The following is a 26,107-nucleotide window of genomic DNA, read 5'->3' on the forward strand; positions in this document are numbered from 1 at the left end:
AAACACCTAACAATTTTTAGACAAATTTAAGGTGGATCTTTAACTTTTTTAAGGTTTTAATTAGCATATATGCACCAGCTTGTTGTTTAAGATCTGATTGGGGATAAGAACTTGCTGTACTTTTTAAGGAGAATTACAACACATTTCTCAGGATTAAGAATGTGCACATGCATTTCTTGTAACTAAAGATTCTATAGATTCAGGCTTACTTTACTCATCCAACAATCTTGATAATTCCTTGAAAGTGCTTGGCCACAGCCCTGTCTTTTGGTGTAGCTTTTGGCATATTTCATGCCCAAGATAGAATGGATGGATGCAGTAAGGGTGAGATCTCAAAGCCATTTGGCAAAGGACAGAACACACATTCTTCTTCCCATGTCTCCATATGAAGTAAAGTAAGTCTGTTGTTCTAATAGTCTGATAACAATACATGGGAGAACAGTGTGTCATGAATGAAAAGCCTGTTCTTGAGGATGCTTGCTCAAAACTGTGATTGGATTGAAAGAAGCGGTTTATTTCAGTGTGATGACAAGGTCAGTGCAGAAGTTTTCAGTCAGAAGAAGGGTCGAGATACCTAAATGAAGAGGTATGCAAAACTAGTTTGATAGTTTTATAGACCTGTCAAGCTGAGGTTGATAATTTTATAGATCTGATATGCTGAGGGACCAGCACATGTTTAGAGACCAGCTTGCATGTCCACTGCTATGTTTGGACTAAAGTCCCAAAAGGGCAAAAAATCCATGATACTGCACAAAGCCTGGGGCAGTTGCTGTTCACCACCACAATATCTAACTGCACACCAGCTCTGTAAGTTGTCTTTGATTGAAGCATGTTTGTCAGTTGTGATTCTCTGAACATGGACATAATGTGTGTGGACATTCAATCCCTTCTGTGGTCCAATATGGGAGTCTTGCAATCTAAGGGTATGAGAATTTGCAGATCTAGTTAATCATGTGGGACTAGCTTAGTGAAGCAGCTTGGGACCATGCATATTTTTCTATGTTGGCTTAAATTGCACAAGTCAAGTAGAATTTGAGGAATGCACCAAAGAACAATTTGATAAGTATATTCTAGTAGAGTTTGAAAACCAGGAAACATCTTGTGAACATTTCAGACTGGGTGTCATTGATGGTGCCATTGATTGTTCGAATGCAAGTGAGGTCCAGACCAGCCTGACTTTTCCTGGGATCTCGTCTATGTTTGAATGTTACACTGGCACAACAATATAGGGTGAGGAAGCAGATGCTCCTTTTAGAAAGAGTGTTACCTGACACAGCCCAGTTACTGTAGTATAAAAGGAATATACTTTTATATATATATATATATATAGTATAAGGAAGAATCCCTTACCTGCTCGACAGTAGTTGCGCTATGATAACCTGTATGCTTGTAAAACTGACCCTGTTAGTAAAGTTTACTTTTCAGGCTACATCAATAAAGTTACAGTGATAACAGTGTCCCTCAGAAGACATGTGCCCTCAGCTAATTCACACATTATTGATGGCACAGGTTCTAAAAAAAACCCCAGACATCAATTTGCTAAACTTCAGTTTCTGGGTAATTCTACCTCATTTACAGCAAAAATTTACACAGGCTGTTCCCAAAGAGAAAGCACATCTGCATGACAGAAACAAAGGTGTGAAAGTACAGTGCATTAGGGCAACAGGCAGAGTGGAGGTGTTGGCATGATGGTCATCATTATCAGCAGATTTCAGGCAATGTCACCACATTGTCATTGCTGTCATTACCCCTGCTAGCCAGGTAGCTATGCCAACACATTTTCCAGTCACCCCTTCATTCTTCTTTCTAAGATACCAGAGATAGGATACTGGGCTGTTCTTTGAGTGTTTGAGGTAGGTTTGGGAACTAGCTAAGTGGGAACTGGATTGGCATTAATAAGCATGTCAAGCTGCTGAGCATGGGTCTGTTGCAGTTTACATTCATGGCATAATCCAGTCCCACCTGCACTGGGCTTTATGTGACCAGAGCTCCGCTCAAGTGTGTTCAGCCATCTCAGGCCTCTGCCAACCCTCTGCATGTGTTGTCCTTGTCAGCAGTGCAGGAGCACAAGCTTTAAATGCTGCTTAAGTCTGTCTTAAATGAAATAGGGCATGGGTAAGGTTAGTCTTTGTTAGGATATATGTATGTATTGAGCTGGAGTTCCAGTCACTGCTCAGTAACTTTGGTCTTCTTCTAGAAGAAAGCCATCAGGGCTAACTTTTCATCAAGAGTTTAAGCTGCAATTAGTGAACCTGTAGAAGAAGTACAGTTGTCTCAGTTTATATTCTGATTCTGCTGAGGTGGTAAGATGCCTATGTTTGGAACTCCCATTTATTCTGCATATTCTCAGATTATTTATTGATACATTCTGAGATACCTTTCAGGATATCAAACCATCAGAAAATACTATCTTTTTCTTAGGTAACTTTTTTTCTACATCTTTAAAAAAGGCAGAAACAAAGTAGTTACTTGAACAGCCTTTTTGAATCTCTGTTTTAGTTTTAATAGAGCTCTGTGCTCTTTCACCTTCAGCCAACCAAAAGCACATTCAGCATATAGGAAACTTTATTGTTAGTAGTAGTATTCTCTGCAGTTTAATATCCAGCATTTCTACTTGCACTTCTGCCTTTCATACATCTTGATTCTGCTTAGATTTTATAGATGTCCCAACCTTCATTCTCCCTGGATTATATAATGCAATGTATCAGTGCCATGCATGACACATGCATGACAGTTACCTCAGTATTTCCATTATAATTCTATGTTTTGAGGGATTTTTTGGCTAACAGTAAAAATCTCTTTCTTGGCTAAACTGTGAAACAGCAGTTTCTAGTCATTTAAAAACAAAACAAAATGAAGCAAACCTTTTTTTCCTCACTTCTTTTTTTTTTTTTCTGGCAACCATTTAGCAGTGGTGTTTGCACTGCAGGATGCTCATAAACAGCAAGTAAGATTCAGTATATAGCCAGTGTTTAATCTAATAATGTTCTTTTCTTTTTATATCCTTCAAAAAATGCATGTCGTCCTCTCTTCATGCATGTGATGTCATTGCCTCTTTACCAACCTTTCAGGAGCCTTAAGCCATCAGCTTTTGGGGCCTCAAAAAGGTGCAGTTTGGTCTCTCTCCTTTATTTGCAACGTGGATGAGTTCTACAGTGGTTTTTTGTTTGTTTGTCTGTTTTTTAAAAGTTATCCTTCTTTATCTCAAAGTCTAATAACTTACTATCTACTTCTGTGTCACAGAGCTACGAATTTATCACAATCCAAAAAGATATTGGCTACATCGGACTATCTAGAATATCAGGGCTATTAGCAAAAAAAAAAAAAAAAAAATTGGAAGGGATATTAAATCTCATGCTTTAATTCTTAAGTGATTTGCTGTTAGAGAATAGGCTATCAGAGGACCTATGGGTGAGTTATACTTCACCAATCACTGGGGATTCCTGTATTTTCCTTAGAAAGATCTAGTAGCAGTCACTCTTAGAAATGGATTGCTGAGCCAGATAAACTCCCAGTTTTATCATGTAGGGCTGTTCTCCCCTGGCTCCAGGCCAAAGGATTGTATGGATTCTAAGAAACATGTTTGTATGCTCAAGTTTGTAGAGATTAATTATTTCTATAGTCTTTAAGTTAAGTAATCAGCTTTAAAGGCATCTTTACAAATACATATCCACTGATTAAAACCGACAAAAAACCTTTATCAGTAAGTGATTTGCAAACTGGTTGCATGCCTGAGTTCTGAGTCTGGAGATGACTAACTCTGCTTTTCCCATCTAAAATAAAATACTGCTTTGCACTGAATTGTCTTTTGCCAGTTGCTGTTATATTTCAGGCCTGAAATAATTCTTAGTGCAAATTCCTGTTTCAGTCATTGCAAGCTGTGCATAGTAGTGTATAGCAGACTGAAGAAACCCCTTTTTTTATTTAATTTCACTGCATTTCATGTTTTTTCATGTCATTTGTGCCATTTCATGCCAGTAATTTTACTGTTTTACTTTCTTCAGGGCAATTCTTGCTCACAGTTGATACCCATTTCCTAGGACTACCTTAGAGTTTTAAATATTCAGCCATTCTCTTGTGACCTAGTGATTTCCTTCCCCATAATTTTTTGACATCATTCATGTGCTCAAGACATGAAGAAAACATCCTACAACACTAAAAACTACATGTAGTGAAGGGGGAATTCAGGTTTTCAGATTTTTCAGATTTGTATCACCAGTTGGGGGGGGGGGGGAAACTGCCAAGGCAGGCAAGTACTGTTTCATATTAACATCTATCGTCAATGAAGAGGTAAAAATCAAAGCCCCTGTGTGTGAGGCAGGGTTAGTGAACTGCCAGTGATTCTCCCAGCAACTGACACAAAGGAATCTGTGAGTATCAAAGCTGAGGCAGCAAGCTTAGTGTCAGCTCTTGCCTAGGGAGTAGAAGAAAACATCACTTTGTCTCTGCTTTCACTGCTTAAACACACACATCATTCACTAGTAACCATTTACTCTGCTGTCAAAACTGTTTCAAGAGAGTGCTACATTTGATTAATAGTAAAATGCATGCAAAAGAAAAAAAAGTCTGCTTCCCCCAAGGTACTTAGTTGGGGAGAATTTCTGCATGCACTTCTTAATTTTTCCATGCTATAAATATGCCTGTAATGTTCCAGAAGTGCTCTGTTGCTTCTAGTAAAGTAATTTTTTATTAGAGAGCCTGGTGCACTCATCCTAATTCTAGTTAATGCTCTCTCTCTCTCTCTCAGTGAAGAACATTATGGCATCCTCAGCCTCTTGTACTAACAAAAAAGTGACCAGCACTACCATGTGTGCAGTACATGATTCATAGTGCTGCTTTCTGAATTGTCCAGTGGGTAATTGCAGTACAAAAACCAGAGAAACAGATGTAGACCCTAAACCTTGGCTGTAAATTTTTGTTTTATGATTATGGGTTTCAAATATGCTATGTCACACTGACAAATATACAATAACACCAGAGGAAATAGATTTCTGAGTTGAACTTGGGCTTTTTATTTCATTTATAGCTAAGAATATGTTTATTGTAAAGTTTCTGCTATCACAGTCTGAGAGAAAACAGATCAAAGCACTGATGTGAAACCACAATTTCTTTGCATGGACAAAGTCAAAGATATTGGAGAGTTGTTGCCTCCTCGCACCTCTGTGGGTGCTGGATAGGCATTTAAAATATGTGGCATACTTAAGCTTCGGTTGCATTTGAACTAGAGGACTATTAGTTAGCACAATTATGATTAGTTCTGATCTAAATTAGAAAATGCTCCCCATTTTATGAATGTAGCTTTTCCTGATTCTCTGTGGAAGAAAAACAAGTGCTGTGCTATTTCAAAGTGAAATAAAAGATGCATTGGTTACTGTGGTGTAGAAATAATTGTGAGCAAACCATTAGGTGATTTGAGGAATTTTTAAATTATGCATGCATTTAGTAATAAATATAAACATGAGTGCAACTATTATTTGTAACACAGCATGATGAGCTGCCTGGCTCATTTTGATTCAGAGAGATAAAGCAGTCTTTTTCCAATTCATACACACTTAAGCGTCACTTCCCGACATTGACTTTCAGAAGTTGCCACTCTACATTTTGAGGTACAACCAACAGGTATTATTTTTGAATATGGTATTATAAGACTGCTAATGGGATAATCATAACTGTATTTCTGTTTGTCTGATTCTGTTTACTTTTAACTCACATATGTAACATGTTTTTCTTGGCATAAGCTTAAACTGTTCCAAGAACTCTGGTCCACACAAAAAGCTGTTTTCTCCCTAAATTGGAGACTGAAAATAACCATACTGTGTTTTGTGTCATCCTTTCCAGTTATTTTTGTGGTGATACATTAGGTATTCCAAATTTCTCGTGCATCCTGTGTCGTCTGGTTAGAAAATAACTGTCTTTTAATTTAGCTTTGCTATTCCAAACAAAACTGTAGCAATGTAGCCAGCCAAGATTAACAAAAAAAAAAAAAAAAAAAAAAAGTTTAGCTACTTTTCCACTTGGCTATTTTAATGCAACAAACACTGTTTTGCTGTGCTGAAATAGTTTAAACAAGCCTTCCCTGAAGTATGGCTTTTTCAGTAAGCATATGCTGTGCATAAATTTTAGATTAGAGAGTGTCAGGGGCTTCTTCAGCTGCAGGAGTTCAGGCTAGGGGAGGACACCCCAAAGGGCTGAGAAAGTCCTTAAAAAGTCCTTTAAAAAGACGCTGTTAAACTCCAGTGTTTGTAAGTCTTCTGCCTGAAGGGAAGAGGGAAAAGAGGCTGCCTGCTGCAGGGACAACTACAGCTCTCCTGTGGAGGGGGGAAGGAGGCTAAGAAAAGCTTTTGTTTTAATCTCTTCAAAAGGATTCGCTTCCAGATTGCAGCAGGTCTTTTTGCTGGCCGCTGGTTTTCAATGTGGGTATATCAGTTTCAGGGAACAAGTGTGTGTGCTGTGTGGGGGATTTGTTTTGTGGTCTGGGTTTTTTTTTTTTTTTGTAAATTCTTGAATCTGTGTGAAAAGTTTTGTTAATACAATCTGCAGGCATTGTCAGAGAGCTTTCGGTTCATCAAAGGACTTTTTGTGGAGAGGGGACACCACATCCATTAAAGTGGCTGCGCAGGTCCCAGGGTGAGTCTCTCTCCAGCATTTCTTTACGGTCGCCAGTGGTGTGCCATGCCTGCTCAGTGTGCCCCTCTCTGCCCGACTCCTATCTTGGGCTTTGCAAGAAATCAAGTGTTCAGTTTTCTAGTTTGTGCACCTGAGCTTGCTTTGGAGCGGGGAAAGCAAGGCTCCTGTGTACCTTGCTCCTGGATGATGCTCACTGCTGGGGCTGAGGTGGCTTGGCTTAAAATTAAAGCATGCATGTGGCTGTTGAGCTCATGTCCTTCCCACTGGGGCGGAGGGAGTGTTTCCAGGCTGTTGTTTTTTAATTTTGAAATTGTCCATAGGAATAAGAACTGGTGGAAGCCTTCATGGAATCTTTCTCAGTGAGCAAGATTTTGGAGAAGGTAGTTACCTATCTAAAAAGCACCGAGCTGTCTGCTGGCTCCATGCAAGTGGTGGGCCCGCACAGGGCTGGCTGTGGCATCGTGGCCACAGCCTTGGCAAGCCTTTGACACCCACACCGGCCATGAGGGAGGGCTGTCGGCAGCGTGGTTTAGCACGGACCTTAGCGGGTGGGAGCAGCCCCTTGTCTTCAGAGCGGCTGTGAGGGCTTGGCCGGGGCCGCCTGCCCCAGGGAGGTCTCCCCGCTCAGCACCATGGGCCGGGTCCTGTTGCCCACGGATTAGCTCGTGGCCTTTCTCCCCTCCCGGGGAGCTGGGGCTCATTAGCCCTCTGAAAGCCGATACAGCCCCTCCGGGGCTACCCTAGCGGCCCCAGCCCCTCTCTGCTAATCAGAGACAGGCAGAACCCGGCGGCGGCGGGGCTGGGGAGGGACAAGCGGGGTGCGTGGCTGCTTCCTGCCCTGGGCGCAGTCGTGGGGACAGACCCTCCCGGGCAGGGCCAAATCTGACCCATCGGGGAAGCCAGAGAGCGCTGGGTGCCTTAGGAGCCGCGGTGAGGGATGGATGGTGCGGAGAGATGGGGCCTGACCTCTCCCCCCCCTTACGCCCAGGAGGGACGGGCCCCTGCGATTCCCCGCTGGGAGTAGTGCTGGCACCGGCCGCAGTCCCTGCGAGTGGTATTGAGCAGGGTCCCCGCGGGTGGCATTGAGCGGGGTCCCCGCTGGAGTGTGCCGGGGCAGCGCCGGGATGAGGCTGCTCCCAAGCCCAGCCCGCCAGCCCAGCAGCTGGGGCGAAGCCCGTGTCCCGGGCTCTGGAACAGCGGCAGCGCCTGCGCCTCGCTCATGGCCTCTCCGGGGAGGAAAGGAATGTGTGTGTGTGTCTGAGGGAGGGAGGGGGGCACAGAACTTTCAGCAAATTGAGCTGGAATTTTCAAATTCTCCGTTCCCTGCAACCGCTGAAAACGCCGCTTTTTTACTTCCCACCCCCTTCCCCTCCTCCTCCTCGTTGTTGTGTTCGGCTTTTTTTTTTTTTTTTTAATTACTTTATTATTTTGGATCTTTTTGTAAGTTGCGCTCCCGTCCGCACCCGCCCGCTCGGCGGCCGCGGGGCGACTCCGGCAGGGCTGGGGCTCGCCTTTGCCTGCCCGCCCGCCTGCCTGGCTTTATTGCAGGGCTGCTGGGAGTTGTGAAGGCGTGTGAGAATCCTGGGAGCTGGTGATGTCAGACCGCTTGGGTCATTTGAAGGTTAGCAGCCTGGGAAGGGTTCACGGAAAGTTCACTCGCATATATTAGGCAATTCAATCTTTCATTCCCTGTGACACAAGTAGTAGGAAGTGAGCTGTTCAGAGGCAGAAGCATCTATTCACGGCCGAGGGGGATCCCGCGCCTCCACCGGAGCTGTTTTATCCCGGGGAGGTGGGCGATCGGCACGGCGTGGGACGCGGCACACACCCGGCGAGCGCCTCAGGAGCTGGACTGACTCTCAAGAAATTTTGGGGGGAAATTGATGGTAGCTAAAACTTGGAATGCGGCTCGCATCCCCCCTTCTTGCTGGATTGGCTGGGCAGCCTGGAAAATGGTAAATGATCATTTGGATCAATTACAGGCTTTTAGCTGTGTTGTCTGTCATAATTCATGATTCTGGTCTGGGAAAAAGACCAACAGCCTACGTGCCAAAAAAGGGGCAGAGTTTGATGGAGTTGGGTGTACTTTTATGTGCCATTTTCCTCCACACCTAGAGGAAAGCACTTTTGCAGGCATTCTGTGCAGGGGGAATCATGTTTGACTGTATGGACGTTCTAGCAGTGAGCCCTGCTCAGATGCTGGATTTCTACACTGCGAGTCCGTCTTCCTGCATGCTCCAGGAGAAGGCTCTCAAAGCATGCTTCAGTGGATTGGCACAAACAGAGTGGCAACACCGGCACAGTGCTCAATGTAGGTCCCAACTGTTATTTTTACACTTTAAAGCAATTACTATTATTATAATTGTTGTTGTTGTTATTTATTTAATTTATTTACTTGCATGTATTTAAAAAAGAAAGACCAGTAATTAAGTGCAGAGGTAATGAGGGGTGGGGTGAGTTTTTGTGCAAAATGCGGTTTGCAAGCTATTTTTTTCTCCTTTTGGCAAGAAAGGAAAAAGGAAAGAAGCACCGGACTTCTTTCTGTTTATCCCTTCTCATGTGGCATATTGATCCTAACAACAGTTGTGGAGCCAAACAGGAACACATAAAATCGTAATGTAATACAGTGAATACTTGCAAAACTCCAACCAGTGAAAGACAAATTTACATAACATCTCTGTGGTAGCTTCCCCCCCCCCCCCTTCCTTAATCTAATTTTGTAGCACATTTGCTAATCAGGATGCATGTTGTCTTGAAGTGCATTTTAGCAGAGCAGCCAAGCAATTAAAATGTTAATCTCTACAGTTCTTGCAAAGATGTGGAATTGCAGTGGGTAGGTTGCCATTCCAAAAATCAGACAGTAGTTACAAGTTTCCGAAGAAAAGGCAATATTTCTTTGTACTGACCTTGCTGCCACCTTTCTTCTTCACTTTGTTGCTCTAAGAAGTTGCTGTTTTGCTAGAAAACTACTTACTGTGAACACCCTTTGAGTTTAACCATCAATTATTTCTATACCTTGAGATTCAGACAGTGATGCACTGTTAACAGAGGAGTGAGAGTTAGTGGTAGGACACTTCTGAAAATGTGTTACTATGTTATAGGGTCTTGATTTGTTGCTGAAATATATAGATGATAACCAGTAGAAGTATTTTAACACCCCAGTTTCAAGTTTGAGAAATGACAAAAAGTGCCAGAAAACATCATTTTATACTATGCTTAAAAGCTTGCAGGATGCTTCACTGCTCTGACAGTGATTTAGATAAATGACTTGGCTATCTATCAAAATGTTTTTAGCATGCTCTCGAACACTTCAGTACACCATTAACTGCATAATGCTGTTGGAAATTTCTGTTTTGCGGATGTTAAAAAGTTAACTAGGAATTAGAGGAGTTCTTTCTTCAACATTTCAAAGGGGTGGAGTAGGTAATTGAAAAATAAATTTAAGAGTGCTTGGCGAAATAGTGTGTTTCACGCGGCTCAAAAGTTTTCAGACACCATATGACATTTGTGTGGGTTGAGTAATGAAAACAGAATTATAAAAATCAGTGACTAGCGGCCTATAACACTGCAAATGTTTTGATGTCTTTACAATTAAAGGAGACTGCAAAGTTCAGCATGGGATATTTATTTTTTTCCGCACTGTTTTTAAAATGCTTAAAACAAAATATGAAACAAAGCTTTTACTTCAAAATAGTTGTTACTAGCTATGGGAGAGCTTCAGTTAGCAAAAACAAAAATCCAAACCAGATGTTTTACTAAAATGCTTTTTCCTCCTTTCATGGTTTAAACTTTAGCATAACTTCAGTGGTGATATTGCGGAAACTTGGAATTAGATAAACTTTCCTGGAGTCGGAGGCATATATACTGTTGTTAAAAGCTTACACTTGCAAAATATTCTTTAAATAACTCCTGGCTTTAAAATGTCCTGCTCTTTCTCTTGTATGTTGTTAATACCTAGAAGCAGGATTCTTAAAAACAAAATATATGGTGTTTGTTCTTGGGCAAGTTAAACACAGGATTACCCTTATCAGAATGGAATGAGTGGTAAATATGTCATTTGCCCAGGGCCTGTGATAAGAGACAAGTGTTGATAACAGGAAAGTTTAGCTAATCAAAGAAACTCATATTAACAAGAGTAAATAAAAGTACAGGAAAATGCGTTCAGGAATCCAGTCTTGTAACTTGGTAAGCAGTAGGATTAATCTTCACTTCATGGGAATTTAAAATCGGGTCGAAACCTGAATCATAGTACAGTGGCTATAATTTGAACTGTGAAAGTTAATGGTATAGAAATGTGGAAAAACTATTTAGTTAGAGTCCAAATTAAGATTTCTGCTTGAAACCTTAGAGCAGATTTTGTTTTCAGTTTTGAAGAAAGTGTAAGCTGTTTATGCATGAGTAAATATATAAACAGATTATGAAATACTAAAATTCTCTCAAAGGCTAAGACTTTTATCTTACATCTTGTGAAAATATGACAGAGCTAGAAATTTTGTGGTCCAGAAAGCTTTTAATAGTTTAAAGGTTGCTCCAGTGCTTATAAATGCAAAGATAGCAATGTTCAATTCTAACTGAAGCATTTCCTGATTCTCCATTTTTACGAAGACCTCTGTGATTTGATGTAATGTAATAATAATAAAATTTTGTAATTGTTAGAAGTGTGATAGGGGTTTTTTGGTCTAATTTGTTCTTTAAATTTTGGCTCTGCAAAAAAAATCCAAGCCAGTACACCTGCAGCCGTTGCCTTAGGCCTTAGAAATATTGCTTTGATAGAGACGTGATTGTAGAGTAAAAGGTAAATGGTTGTTGAGGGAATAGTACATGGATAGTGCAAACTCAGAGTAGGCCAGTAACAATCCCAGACAGCATCAGGGTTTCAACTGAAATGCTGGCAAAATTGGCCATTGCAGGGTTTAGGGCAGAATGCTGTAGGTTTCCAACTTCAGCACATCTTCCGTACGTTAATCCTGTTACAATTCACTAAGCTAGTGCACTCCTGCAGCATCATGAATTTTCTAGTCCATGAGGGTCTGCAAAGTAAAAATAGAGGATAAGACACAACCCTAACATGACCTTAACTTGTGTGGTATTTTTTCCCTCTCCCTTGTGGGAGGAAAAACCTGCCCTGGGTTTGCAACACAACTGTTAGCAACTGCATATTGCACGGTGTGTTACAAGAATACAAAAAAAACCTCCCTGACTTTGCACTCATATGAGTTTATGTTTTATGTGATTCTAGTTGTATTGTTGTAGATTTAAAATGAGATTATTTGCAAACAAAATTGTGGACTCAGAAATGAGACTAGAACCAACTGCACTGTTAATCTTAATTCGTTCTCACACATTTTGTCGTAAGATAAAAATTAGGTTGGTGCAATTAAATTAGACAAGGATAGTTCTTAAGAGGACAAAAGAGTTAAGATTGTAAGAATGAGTAATTTATAGTTTCTTAAGAAAGTTAGAATATTCTGCTCCCTCATTGTGCAGTGGTGGCAAATACTGAGAGAAAACCAAAAACTTTAGGTGAAACATGAGCTAACTAAATACTGAGGAAGTGGGAACAGGACAGGTCCTGAGAGAGGAGCTGCAAAGAATGGAGATCTGACCTTGGAAAAGTCTATTTAAAAAAGTCTTCATTAGTCTTCATTAATTAAACAGGCAAAAAACCAAATGAGCAGGCCCAAAACAAGAGTTGTTTGGCATTATGTAGTGTTTCAGCTAATTATATCAAGTAGATAACTACTGCTTACTGCATTTCCTTAGGGTTAGAAGCATAAAAAATTTGATGAAGTCAAAAGTTACGGACACGGCAGCAGAACACGCTGGGATGTTGAGGCTGACATAGTATACAGTTCTTATTTCAGTTTGGTAAGGAAGTGTTTGCCTTGAGAGCGGGCATTAACTTTCAGAAAGTTCATGAAGATGGGACTCCCGAAAGCACACCTTTTCCTTCAAAATTCTGGATTATTGCAGTGTTTGGGTTAGGTTCCCATTCCCTGCAAGCACTGGAAACATCTGTGTTCCACAAAAAAAAAAAAAAAAAAAAAAAAAGCTCACTACTTTATTTTCTTTCATCTTTCTGAATTAAAAAACAAACATTTTGAAGTGAAGGACTTGTAATCTGCATTCCCAAGTATCAAATTGCTGCAGGTGTGTTTGCTGGTGCCCAGAAGGCAAGATCTGTTTGAACCAGGTTATTTTCTTTGAAGTTCATCTATAAACTTTACAGCTAAATGGCTAGGACTGATTTGCTTAGGGATAGAGCCTTTGTTTAAATTTTTATACGTCTAGCTTAATGCTCTGAAATATGTGATGAAAAAAATATTTGTTTCTGATCCACTTCATTTAAAAAAAATTGTGTGGGGGGTATTTTTCTTCCAAAATAACTGAAAGGGGAAAACTGTTCTCTACGTAGACTGTGATGAAGTTAGTCTGATTCGGCAGCTGGCACAGGAAAACCCTAATGGACACGCACCACTGTCAAAAACTCCTGCAGACAAAAATGATGAGAGGCTTTCGCTGGTGAAGTCAGGGTGGGATAAGCTTGAAGGAAAAGCCATGTATCTTTGGGTGACTCCCTGCTTGCCTAATGAGTCTGTGCAGCAAAGGTGCAACTTGTCAGAACAAAGCCAGGCTTCAGAGGCGATGCCTTGAAGAGGGTTAAGGTGAAGTTAAGGAGTTGAAAGAGGGAGATAGTGTTTCAGACAGCGAAGTTAGTCATCCTCACATCCAGTTAAATCCCTACTTACTGCTGAGCGGTTTTTGTTAACCATGTGTGCGTCACGCCAGCCCAGCAGCCCGGCCAAGCCGAGGGGCTTTGCTCGGGGGAGCGAGGCGCCCTGCTCGGCGGATTACGGTCCCACCTCCCCGAAACACGCCAAGTGACTGGTTTTGCTCAGGTCTAATTTATATACCGCCCTTTACGCAGCCGATGAAGTGCTGCTGTGTTACACAGCCAGCATTTAGATTTGGGAGCGGGGCTGTGAAAGGGACATTGTGCTCGGAAGGACTGCTGTCTGCCGCGGTCGGCCACGCTATGCCCCGTCCTATTGAGACCTCAAAAGCAGAGCACAGCTGTGATGAGTTTCCAGATCTGTTTGGCCGTGGGCACCGGCCCTGGTATGCGTGCGAGCCGGGGGGGAGCATCCCTCTCCTGCCTGGGGGGCTGGCAGCAGCTTCTGAGCACTGAATTTACAGGGGCGAGTGGCTGGGGCCAAATTAGTTGTGGTTTCAGAGGGCTTTCCAGAGCTTTGCTAGGCTGTAGCACGCAGCCCCGTGAGGAAGGATATCAGTTGATGTATAAAATGGCCAAGGAACTTCGGTAAATAGACTTTACCCTTCAAATCCAGAGGTCCTGGCAGCGGCTGTGCGGGAGGGTGGGGTTGTACTTTTCCCCTTCCTGTACTTGGACACTTTTGATTATCCAGACTTTCTGGGGCTGAGCAGGGCTGCCTAATAACAAAGCCTGCATAATATAATTGCCTAAATAGGCCTATTGTCCTTTTCAAGTCACTGTGCTGTGAAATCTTTCAACTTTTTGCAGAAAATGTTGCATCTAACATTAAGATGGCTTAGTGGCTGCAGCGAGGAGGGGATCCTTCACCCTCATTTCTCGTTGCCGAGTGGTTAAGAAGCTGATTATATTCCTGCCCCCTATTGATGTTTACTCCTTTTGGGAGGCAAATATTTTAGCCCCTTCTGGCAGGGTAAACTGCCAAAAGTAATAGGCCTGGAAATACAAAGCTATGATTGATTTTGACCTTTGCTCATGTGCATGAAGTCTGTCCCCATGCACTGTGACCCATGCCACTTCTTGCTGAAATCCAAGCCCTCTCAAACCAAATGGAACCACCAAAATACAAGCCGCAAAATGCTCAAAATTATTCTAAAGTAACAGAATAATAATTTTCTCTGTGCTTCAGGAAAAATATAGACAGGAGGGTAACAAAACTGGATTTTCTAGCAGGCAAATGAGGAGTAATGTCTTACTGCTGCCACCTTTTTATGAGAACCATATTCCAGTTATAAAAGAAACCAACTGATATAATGTGAAAATGATTCTGTGTAGAGTTTTGGTCACAGTAATTGTAGCTGCTCCTCCTAATTGTAATCTGTAAACAACTTGCATCCAAAACCATGGATTTTAAACTGACTTCTTAAAAATAATCTAAGGTCTGGGATTTTATTAATTTGTCGTTGAATGTGCAAATGTGTTTCAATAGTTAAGAATGTCAGAAACAGTAGCCTAAAGTTAGCATCCTAAATTCACATTTCATGGCTTCATTTCCAAATATGCTGAGCATCTAGGAGCTCCCTCAGCACTTTTTAAAGCAGGCCATATATTTGAATGATCAAATACTATTTAAAACCTTCATTTAATATTAAAAATGTTTACAGGACTGTTCCACTTCCCCCAAACATGAAAAAGTAATTCCGTGACAGGGTTCACAACATCAACAGTGAAAATAGAGACACTTATATGACAAAGTAGGACTTGCTTATAAAAATATATTACTCTCTTTCCATAAATTTACAAATCAGCTGAGCTTTTTTCCTTCTATTTTGTCTGACTCACACATTTCTCTGATTCTCTCTTTTCTTCCCTGCAATAAAGTCTGCTCAGCAGATATTAATTGTGGTATAGATTTTAAGAGCTAGATTATCTTCTTCAGATACTTACTTATTTGCAGCTGCTCAGGATTGCTTTCCCAGTGGCAGCGAATTAATATGACTTCGGTCACTGTGGATTTTGCTTATTTGGGGGGGGGGGGGAGGGGAAATCTAGCTTTCTTCAGCTCATTTTAGTAATCTGAATAGGAGTGTAGAACTTGCATCATGTGACAGGTCAGCTCACCAGCATGGGGTCCCTGTGTGAGAACCTCCCTTGTACATGACAATCTGATAAGGATATCATGTGGTTTAGAAACACATTCCCACAATGTTCACTTCTTTGTCCCTTTATTTGGGAGTGGGTAGGAAAAAAACTTTTAACAAACCGGTGCTAGCCCTTATATAACTGACCCCACTTTCTTTTAGTGTTCTGTTTGAGCTTTGAATCTTCTTCAAATACTTTTGTTAAGAGAGATGGAAATATAATCCAGCAAGTCTGTGTTAAAGAATCCTAGACACAAAGTATATAATATACCTTCTGTTCCCCTTGGACAAGGTGATTTTTCTTTCTCCTGCTTATACCATATATAAACTGAATATTATAAAACTATGTAAGTTAAATATACACATACGGGCTACACTTGTATAGGTTTAATAGGTTAAAGCTTGAATGAGTATTTATAAATTCTCAGAGTGCTCTGGATCTTCACTGCTAAGGACATGATTTTAGAGTCCATCCATAGTTTGGAAGGATTTCCGTTTTATGCACTTTCAGTGACTTACATTTTAGCCTCTAAGTGCATCCCTAAGAAAAAATGCAGAAAAATGTCTTTCAACAAAGAGATTTTTTTTAGCACCGCTTAGTTTCTTTTAATGGTTTGGAGGATCTCTTTCCATTGAACCATAATATTTTTCTCTAGGCTCACATTGTATTTTTAGCAAGGGTCTTTGAACAATAAAATGACAAATTAGGGATATCTTTGTCTTTTACAGCCTTATCTAGTGAAGCACTTAAAGTCACTCAACCCTCCACCGTCAATTTTAATAAGAGTTTTGAAGACAGAATGGTTGTATGAGTGAGCCTTTGGTGTATTTGTGTACTGGTACTTTTAGGAAATAGCAGTAAAAGTTCATGTCACTGTGCTGGATGTTCAGCACAATGAACATCCAGCATCTTTTCTTATAAAGAAAGAAGGATCAGTCTTCTTTTAAAGATGCATTGCAGAGGTGTGGAACAATCAAACAGGTTGACCAGTGTTGCACCAACTGGAGACAATAAGCACAGTTTGATTTAACACAGATTTCCTTCAGTGGGTCCGTTGATTATAGAAAGCCATTTGTGCCTGTAAGATAGAAACAGTGGAAGAAATGGTTCAATTACCACTTCCCCAAAACTGAAACACAACTCCCCCCCCCCCCCCCCAAAAAAAAACCCAACAAAGCAAATCAAAAGGAAACCAACCAAAAAAATCCCTACCCCACCAATACAGTTAAAGAACACAAAAAGTCTCTTGAATCCTCTTATTTTATTTATTTTTTAATCTGAATGCAGCTTGATTTAATTCCTGAAGTGGCCATTAAACCACATTGCTGGTCCTCTCTGCCAGGCTGGCTGATGACACAGCAGCACATCATATAAGGTGTGCATCTCATCTCCTATGAGAGTTCCCTCATCTTCCAGTCCTGTACCAGAATCACTCTGCCAGCTGGTGACTAATACCAAGAGGATTATCTAGGTTCTTTGCATGATAAGTGAATGCAACATCATCTGAGCTGATTTAAGTATTACACTTGTTCACAAATACCAATTTGGGACAGAGGTGTTCAGGTGCAGCGCAGCTGTACCCTGGCTTTTAGGGGTCTCAGAGCCTCCAGCACTTTTGCTCAGGGACTGCCCCTGGGCAGAACCTGGGGCAGGAAACAGGCTCCTCTGCCACTTTAATTCCTCATCTTCTACTCAAAAACTCACAAGAAGACCAGGGTTGCCTGTCTTCCCAAGACTGAACATTGACTCTCTCATTAAGAAGAGGGAGTTGGAAAACTGTGTCACAGTGCCATCTGGCGATTCCTGACACCCAGACCTCCCCTTGGGCAAGGGATCTGCAGGCAGATGCCTCCCCCAGGACCTTGGTTTAGGCACAGGAAAACGCCTGTGCCCCCCAAAGCTTGTCTCTGGATTTTACACTCCTCTCTGGGTTGCTCTAATCAAAGGTCCTAACTACTCATCAAACTTTTCTTCCTTCACAGAGATCCACTCTCATTGATCCACCAGCCTAGAGAGTTTTGGTTTAGGGCACAAGTGAAAGGACTGGCTAAAATGCCATGCATGGGTGAACTTTCTTATTGTTAAGATCAGGTCTTAAGCTTGGGGGTTCTTTCTTTGGTTTAAAGCTATTGTTCATACTACTGTCTTTCAACTTTTGGTCTGAGGAGGTTTTTTCTTTTTCCCCTCGACTTGCAGAGTAATCCTTAGCATTGCTTTGTTGTTAGCATAGTTCTTTTCATTCAGCTGAGGAAGAAATTTTATTAGTTGCTGGGTGAGGGTATATGTCAAATCCTCCTTAGAGGTTAGCTAAGTCTTGGACTTTCTAAAGATCTTTCTGATTTCACTCCACACTTTGAACACTAAGGTGTAAAATGCAGAACAAATGGCAAATCACCTATGTCTTTCAGCGTCTTTGATCAGGGAGCTAACAGGGCAAGCTCCTTTTCCCAAGTCTTCATTCTCTCGTGAACCTCTGCCTTCCTCTCTCCGTTTGGAGAGCACATTCCAGCTGTGTTTTTCTAGTTGCACATGCAGTCACATGCTATGCAGGTTAGGTATGTGAACTGCTCATCTTTCTATGCTTTGTGCCTATTGCCACATTCAGTTCTCTGACACCACACCAAGAAGGATCCATTATCTCCCTGAAGTTTTGAAAAGAAGCCTTCAGCTCCCTGCAAGAAGTCAGAGCTGACTCATATCCTCCTGTGGTTTTGGTTTTTTTTTCCTCTTCCTTATCCGAATCCTTTCCTTTCTCTGTGTATTGGTGAGGTCCTGCAAGACTTTTGTGGTTAAAGCATGAGCTGTGTGTTAGGATGCACTGCATGTCTGGAGGCAGTTTGGGCAAATAGCTGTCCCCTTCACCCTGAAATGCAGTCCATTAGGAGCACTTCAATTTTTCACCTTCACCAAAATGTGAAAGCAGAGCTCAGTTACAGTGTGATACACTGGCACTGCCCTACAGTACTGTGTTTGTTATGCTTTTGCTAACTTGAATTTCTGTGGAGAACAAGAAAATACTCTGAGAAAAAGAGGTTAGGAAGGAATGACGCAATCAAATGAGATTAAATCAGAGTATTGGTTTCCTTGGAACACATATTTGGCTTTTTATCAACAATCTTTTCCCCATTTTTCAAATAAACACATATTTTCACATGATAACTCTATTTGAAATATTAATCCTTCCAGGGCTGCGTTACCTTTGTGTCTTCTTCAAAGTCCATTACTATGAAAAGGTTGCTGTTCCTTAGGCTGTTTCAGCTTCAAAAGAATTTCAGGGCCTGGTCTATTGGAAAGCTTGGGGGTATAATTAGTGAAAATGGAAATAGATGCAAGAGAAATTTAGTTCCTGATGTTTTAATTTAGTGTGATACTACCATGTGTTGTTGAAGAGGATTCTGAAAGGCAAACATAATTATTTCATTATGGTCTTCAGTTTGCTTTCATTGGTCTTAATGACAAGAAGCTGTATAAGGAGTCATACATTTTAATTAGACCTTCTTATATTTACATCAGATAAATAACAAATAATTGATGAAAAACAAGTCTTCTGAATGGATGATTTCACACAGAGCTCTGGTTACATTTTAATGATAAAATATTTCTCTTATTGTTTTGCATTTTAATTATGTAGCATTTCTACTTTAGCAGAGATCTCAGAATACTGTTATTTTCATCCATTTAAATAGATTCACTATTTATTTCTATAAATTAATAAAAATTCTGAAGAGAGAAGGTGTTTTTCAACATTTATACCTGAAAATCAGTTTCCATTAATTTAATTTTAAATAATTTCCTAGATACTTTTTTTTTTTTGTAATAATCTCCAGTAAAAGCTAGTTGGAAAAGGAGTCAGAGCTCTTCCTTTGTCTTCAGTTATCTACATAAGAGCTAGTCCTGCCATGGTTAACAACCCTATAGAGGTTAAGGAGTATGAAATTGTAGGACTTGTAGTGGAATTTTCTAAGGAAAACTTGGGTGTCTCTTTCTCACCACTTTCATTGAGAGTTTTATTCCTTTGAAAATCCTAGCAATATCTTTTTATAATTGTGTATGTAGTTCTGCGTGCATTTAAAATACCTGCTTTTAATTTTCTTTGCCTTCCTTTACTGGACACTCTAATACCAAGAGAAATTATTTTAGAGTTTTGCTATTTACAAGAGTCTTTCCTGTTTGCAAGCTCTTCAGCATTTCATTTTAGTAACAAAGCATATTTCACATGATTCATTCCTCAGAGTATAACAAACACTAATTGTTGTTATTGATTTTAAATTTCACAACCATTACAAGTAACCCAGATGAGTGGCAGATAAAGAGTAATAATCCATGGAGTTCTGGAAGTGTTTCATGTTTGTCTGTAGTACTTTAAGTGATCAATAGTAACTGCCCCATTGAAACTAACTGCTATATCAAATAACAGTAAATCAAATGAATGTGCTTACAGATTATTTATTGAAAGCTCTAATTGTTCACTGGGGCCCTGCTTATCTCAGGAAACAATAGAAGCTAGTGATCAGGCAAACTGGTTTGCAAATGCCGGGGGTGCCATGAAACAGCGGGGTCTCCCTGTTCCTGGGTGGTATGAGAGCTTTCCAAAATGTGCCCCAGTCCCACTGGGATTGTCTGGTCCCAGGGTAAGGTCGTCAGGAGTTTTCTGAGAGAGCATCCCTTGAGCTCACAGGTTGCACTTTTTTAAAAATTACTGTTTTTATAGGTTGTCATCTTTGGATGACAAACTTGTGTCTGGTGGGTAAAGTGTGGGAAAAGAACTAAGAAGATTTTCCAAAATTTTTGACAAGTCTGTGTAATGAAAAGCAAAACAGGATCAGACCTTAGAATGGGAAGTAATAGAAAGCATATTGAACTTACTATGTGGAAAGCTTGCCTAGTTTATATTACAGTTTGGGGCAACTCTGTGCAGCTGTGCAGTTGTGCAAATACAAAGAAGTTAAAAGCAGTGATTTCTAACCAGCAACCCTCCACCGTTGATTTTACTAATTCCTTAAAATGGCTGTTCTGCCTTGTCACAGTGACTCAGTGAAATAGTAGTGCCACAGGTTGGAGGTTTTCTGGACCTTCAAGTGAAATGGGTAATCTTACAGACAGTTTCACAGCTATCTACATTTTTTAATAGCCTTGGTGTGTTGACAGTAATACTTTGCTGTGTCTTCAGAATCCTTTGGGTATTGGCAGAGGCACCAAAGCAGTCCTTCAGAAAGTTTGGGAAGATTGCATTGAATGAACTGTGACAACTGGAAAAGCATTTGTAAATATTAGCCTAATTTCTCAGAAAATAATGGCCCAAATCTCTCAAACATGGCAGGAAAAGGGGCTTTTTTCACCCTAAAAAAAAGGTATGTTTTATAAAACATAATTATATGTGTATTCTAGTAGTGAGTGTTCAGAATATAGACATTTTAAAATTATTAGAGCACAGTAACCAGAGATCTTCTGTATTTTAACCTCATAGGGGAAAAGTAACTTCACTTTTTCAGAGTATGTTTTGCCTTAAGTTTCTTGGGACATCAGCTACTAGGACTGAATGTTGCTTTTTCAGTTCTTCGGAAACAGAGTACTTTCCTTCTGTCATATTCTATATAAAGTATGTCTGACGTGTTTCCTGTTTGCAAGGCAGGGATATTGCAGTCAGTTTTGAGTAGCTTATCTGGGAAAAAAAGGAATCACTGCTGAAGGCAGGTATTGAATAAGAAAGACCAGGTGACCAGGAAATACTGTTAGCACATATGTGTTTTCCTGAATTATAGCGTGTGCATATTTTTTTCTCTTCTGAGTGAGAATAGTAATGACAGACAACATACAGATAAAATTAGGAGTATTCCTCATTTCAGCAGTTCAGTAGGAAAATCTACTGCAGGTAGAGAATAGGAAAACAGAATATTGGGAAATAGGCTAGGCTCTTGTGAATGTCTTTTTTTATTGATCTTAGCTCTTCTAGGCAGAATGTGGAAGTGTGCTCTGAGCCACAATCAAGAGAACTGCTACCAGTTGGCTCTGGGACACCACACTTCTTCCCAGATTTCAGCTTTTGCTCAACCTACTGTGAGCAGGGCAAATGGGTGTTTGCCATGTTAATTGCACTGATGGAAAATTATAAGTAAAAAAAAAAAAAAACCAGATCAAAATATTTTATAAACTCAATGTCAAGGTACTGTGAATTACAAGGAAAGGAAATTTGTTAGTGTCTTAGTTTTCATGTTACCTTCCCCACTGTGTTACCATTTTTAGTCTGGCAGGTACTAACTCAATTCTAAAATACTGAAATTCCACTCAGGTGAGTATTACAGCTTGATAAACTCCATATTTCATTTGCTCTCTCAAAAGATAGTGACAGAGTTCTTAAATATTTATAAACTGGAATTACTTTCATTAGCATCAGAAATGTTGGGGTGAGCTGCTCTTAGTATTGCCCTGTCCTAGTCTGGCAGGCTGAGGGGACGAAGGAGGACAGAGTATGTCCCTGTTTTGGTCTCAGATGTTGCAAATGTACGTGTGCTGTAGGATGTTAGAAAGGTCAAGTTTTGGTCTGACTGTCCTATTTGCAGATAAGCTCAAGTGATGAAAGCCATATTTTTCCTGTTATTGTGTCATGTCTAAATGGAAATAATGGATTGTTTTAATTATACCCCCACAGAGCAGCGACGTGGGTGCAATTAGGCTAGTGTAAGGAATAATCTTAACACTTGGAAAGTGAGCTACATGGATGTAAAACATGCATGTACAAGCGAGGATTGCACAGGGGTTCACTGCAGTGAGGCTGGGGTGTGGGAGATGTGTACTGGGATATCTGTGTGGTTTGAGAAGCTACCTTTGCTCCTCCCAGTCTACACACTGCCCTGTCCTCTTGCAGCAGGCTGCTGCTGAACAGCAGCAGGAAACTCATGGCTCCATTTTGTGGCCTGAGCCTTGCCAGCTTCAGCAAATGGCACTGGGTTGCAGGGGCATGGCTGGGAAGCTGGAAGTGTGCTCCTCCCCTTCCCACTATGCCAGAGTGTTGGTAACCTCTGGGAAAGGGCTGAAGGGTGGCTGCCTGGGGTGTGCTGGTCCAGCAAGTTTCATCCCAGCTTCGTTGTGCCATGAAACCTTTCTTGATAAGGAATCATACCTCTGGGTGGCATAATGCCAAACAAAGGTCTGCAGCGAGGGCCTGAGAGTGAGATCCCCAGGAAGGAGATATAAAGCTTCACAATTGTCCACTGCCTTGTAAAAAAGGCCAGTGCTGTGTGATGGGGCTGTCAAAGAAAAGTAAGGAATTAGACATCCTTTTCAAAGGAAATCAAAACTTAGAATTAGCAAAGCAATAAAAGCCTTCTAAAGTGAAAGCTGGAAACAATACATTTTTAATAAAATGGGCAGTTACTCTAATTGCTGAACCCCTACTGTTCAATTTCTTTTAGTGCCCTTATTCATTAAATTCAGCATACTTACACTTATTATTTACAGATGTATGCATTTTAACTTGTTTATAGAAACCATGCCTTGCAGAAAGCTGTGGATGGTATAATACTAATTTGTGTTTATTGCTGCCTATAATATGCAATTTTAAAAACAATTAAAGATAGCGGTGGAGCTCATCATTGGAGCCAACCTCCAACTGCCCATGAAAAGTAAAATATTAGCATCATGTGCTGCCTTAAAAGGTTACAGGCCATTTGTAGTGAGTTGATAACATACCCATTAATGAAGAATTTACCTGTTCTTAAGGATTTTAAGCTCAGCAGTCTAGTTTCCAGATAATGTTCTAATGTATCCCATTTAAACATATGTGATGGAGTTCATAATTGCCCTTGTAAATGGGTATAGAAAGAGGGTATATAAATCAATTAGTGATATCCAGCAGTGTGGCTGTAATACAAATTAATTGTAATGATAAGCATTTTAACTGCTACTCTACTAAGTTGAAGTAGTTTTGATCACTGAATTGGCTCTTGTTGAGTCACTCTATTAATTTTAAGATTTGAAAACACTTTAAGATCAGAATGTTCTGAACTAATGGTCCTAAAATTTGAGAAATGAAATGATATGTAAAATATTACACAGCAAGTCAGTTTTATGGCATTTCCAAAGAGAGCACAATAGCTTCATTTTGTCCATGTGGTACTGAACAACTGTGTAATAGTATTACATGATTAAAGATGTTAAAACACTCCTTTTCTTGCTGGATTCAAGCCACAGCAAAAAGCCATGATGACTAGTGTTATATGTTGAACATACAGAAAATAAAATAATTATTTGGCAGACATAGTAATACCAAAAACTAATACCAACTTAGATAGGAGGTGAGTTCTGAAGAAAAAAATCATTCCTTTAGAATAATACTCTGAATTATTCTGTTTCAATGCTTGAAAAGAGTTAAAAATAAAAATCCTTAAAACATTATAAAACACTTAATAACTATAAATGGAGACTTTATGACTTACTAAAATATCTGGATGTGTGTAGAGATTATATCAACTATTTCATTGCCCTTGCAATTTTCATTTCTTACTGAGGATACTGGATCTGATTTTTCTCCCATTTATGTTTACAAGAGTCTTTTTTTGGAATTAGTGGAGTAGCAACACCATAAAACATAGCTGAAAAAAAGGATCAGACCCCTTTTATTTTTAAGTGTTTCTTTCCTTACAGTGGGCTTTTTCTTAAAATTTTTGATCCAGTAGGGAAAGCACTGAATTTGTTACATCACATTTGTATCAATAGGCCACAGAAACAGGCTTATTTTTCATAAAGAATAAGAGGTCAGAGTTCTCACCTTCTCTACATTTGTGTCTCTTCTTTGCCTATGCCACTGTATTCCACATAAAGATCTGACCACAGGAATTCACAGGTGAAGCAGCCAGGGTATGAATTGTAAGAAAATTTCATTTTCAAAGGAAAATCTAACTTCACACAGATGATGGCACAATTATGTATTTTTTTTAAGGAAGACCCTATTTTTCAGTTTTGCAGTAATGCAGAATTTTCACTCGAGACTGATGTGGCTTTGCATGGTAATGGACGGGCAGAAAATCACCGACCTGAAAAAACCACAGAGCTAGCATCTTTCGGATGTTTTTCTTCAGTTTTCCATACGATTTATTTTTTTCATTTAACATGTTTTCTTTTTCATTTCGAAGGTAGGCTCCTAATACAAAGTGATGAGCTGCTGCCCTGTAAACTCTGCCTGCCAAACCCTGCGGCCATGCTGTCTCTACTCTTACTCTCACCCTGGCTCACTCATGGTGTCTGCCTGGCCATTTATTTAGCGAAAGACGCTCCTGTTCTCAGTTACTAGCACGTCATTAGGTCTCGCTGTCTTGAGAGTAACACAGGTATAACCAGATGCAGTTCTTGGCCCTGATATAATTAATTCTGACAAGCTTTCTGCTTTCCACGTTTGCTCAGGTGTAAATACATCTATCTGGCTATATGGACACATAAACCCAAATGTAGAACTGCTCTGCTGACATAACTGTTAAAAAAAAAAAGTCCGCCTGAAAAGCAGTATAATTTTCTTTGAAAAGGTGATGTTAGTTATACATACTACCTCAGGGTTCAGTGGAGCTGGTGCTTGAGAACCAGAAATTGCAAACCTATGGAGCAGCTGCAGCCCCCTCGTTGTCCTTTACTGCTAACTGTAGTAAATATGTGTGTAGAGAATGTACTTGCAAAAAGTTGTGGCTCTGCTGGGAGAAGTATCAAAAGTGGTTGCAGTGACAGCTCCCCCTGTGTACCTGTGGGACACAGCAAAAAGATGCAGCAGTTTCAGACAAAGGTTTTTTAGGGTGTTTTCTTTCAGAAATACCTGATTGTGTGTTGGTGATTTTCAGGTCATATATATTTAATTTATAAGACTGCTAGATTCAGACTTAACATCTTGGTGGTATGTGAGGCTTGGACAGTACAGGAGAGGATTCAGGGTTTCTCTCAGGCAAGTCCATTCCCTGCTAGGGCACTCCTGTGTAATTGTATATATGATGGTAGTTTTATAGAAAGCTGATTCTCAGCTGGCTGCAGAGATCAGAAAATAAAGGCAAGGTTTCATCATCTCTCCTGAGTTCCCTGCTGGCAGCAGCAGTGGCTCTTGGAGGCAGGGAGCACCCAGCCCTGTCCTGTCTCACAATGGGCAGGTGAGTGGGGTGTACATGCAGACTTGGGGGTGCTTCAAAGCCCCTGCAACAGAGGAGCCAAGCACAAACTTAACAGAATTCCCTGCTTTGTCATGTATCCCATATGAAATGTAGAGCGAGACATGTAAGGCTATATTCTGAGGACACTGCTTTGTGCTGTAGAGAGCTTAAAAAAAAAAATCCCAGTTGGGTTCTGCTTGCATTTTTCTAGGAATTTATGGTGCAAGCAAATAAAGCTCTTTCACTGTCAGTGCTTCTCTTTCCTGTCTGTAAAGTAAGAATAGCTCTTCCCTTATCTCACTTAGGTATTACAGAGGTAAAAATACAAATGCTCATGGATTATTCACTACTGGAGTGGCAGGGACCATGCTTGTAGATCAGATAAGCAGAAAAGAGAAGGATCTTTCACACTGCTAAATATGGTGGAACCAGAAGCAGTGCTGGTGCTGTTGTGTGGCCAGGGACAGCAGTGTCTGAGGAG

The 26,107-nt window shown here is 40.4% G+C and overlaps 1 protein-coding gene across 7 annotated transcripts in view; it reads left to right on the forward strand.

Moving 5' to 3' along the window:
- Positions 1 to 26,107, forward strand: part of RARB (retinoic acid receptor beta) — a 321,234-nt gene that overhangs the window by 221,564 nt on the left and 73,563 nt on the right. For 3 of the 7 annotated variants that reach the window (XM_030231742.2, XM_030231763.2, XM_030231810.2), the window contains one exon: positions 6,541 to 6,627. The exons of 1 other annotated variant lie outside the window; for it this stretch is intronic. In XM_030231742.2, coding sequence (XP_030087602.1) covers positions 6,541 to 6,627 — 87 coding nt within the window. Of the gene's footprint in view, positions 1 to 6,540; positions 6,628 to 8,135; positions 8,939 to 26,107 lie in introns of those variants that run through there. 3 more of the 7 variants (XM_050971662.1, XM_050971661.1, XM_009086122.4) reach the window with 3 other exon arrangements.

Source organism: Serinus canaria, chromosome 2 (genome assembly GCF_022539315.1).
Source record: "Serinus canaria isolate serCan28SL12 chromosome 2, serCan2020, whole genome shotgun sequence".
In the NCBI taxonomy this organism is placed as follows: domain Eukaryota; kingdom Metazoa; phylum Chordata; class Aves; order Passeriformes; family Fringillidae; genus Serinus; species Serinus canaria.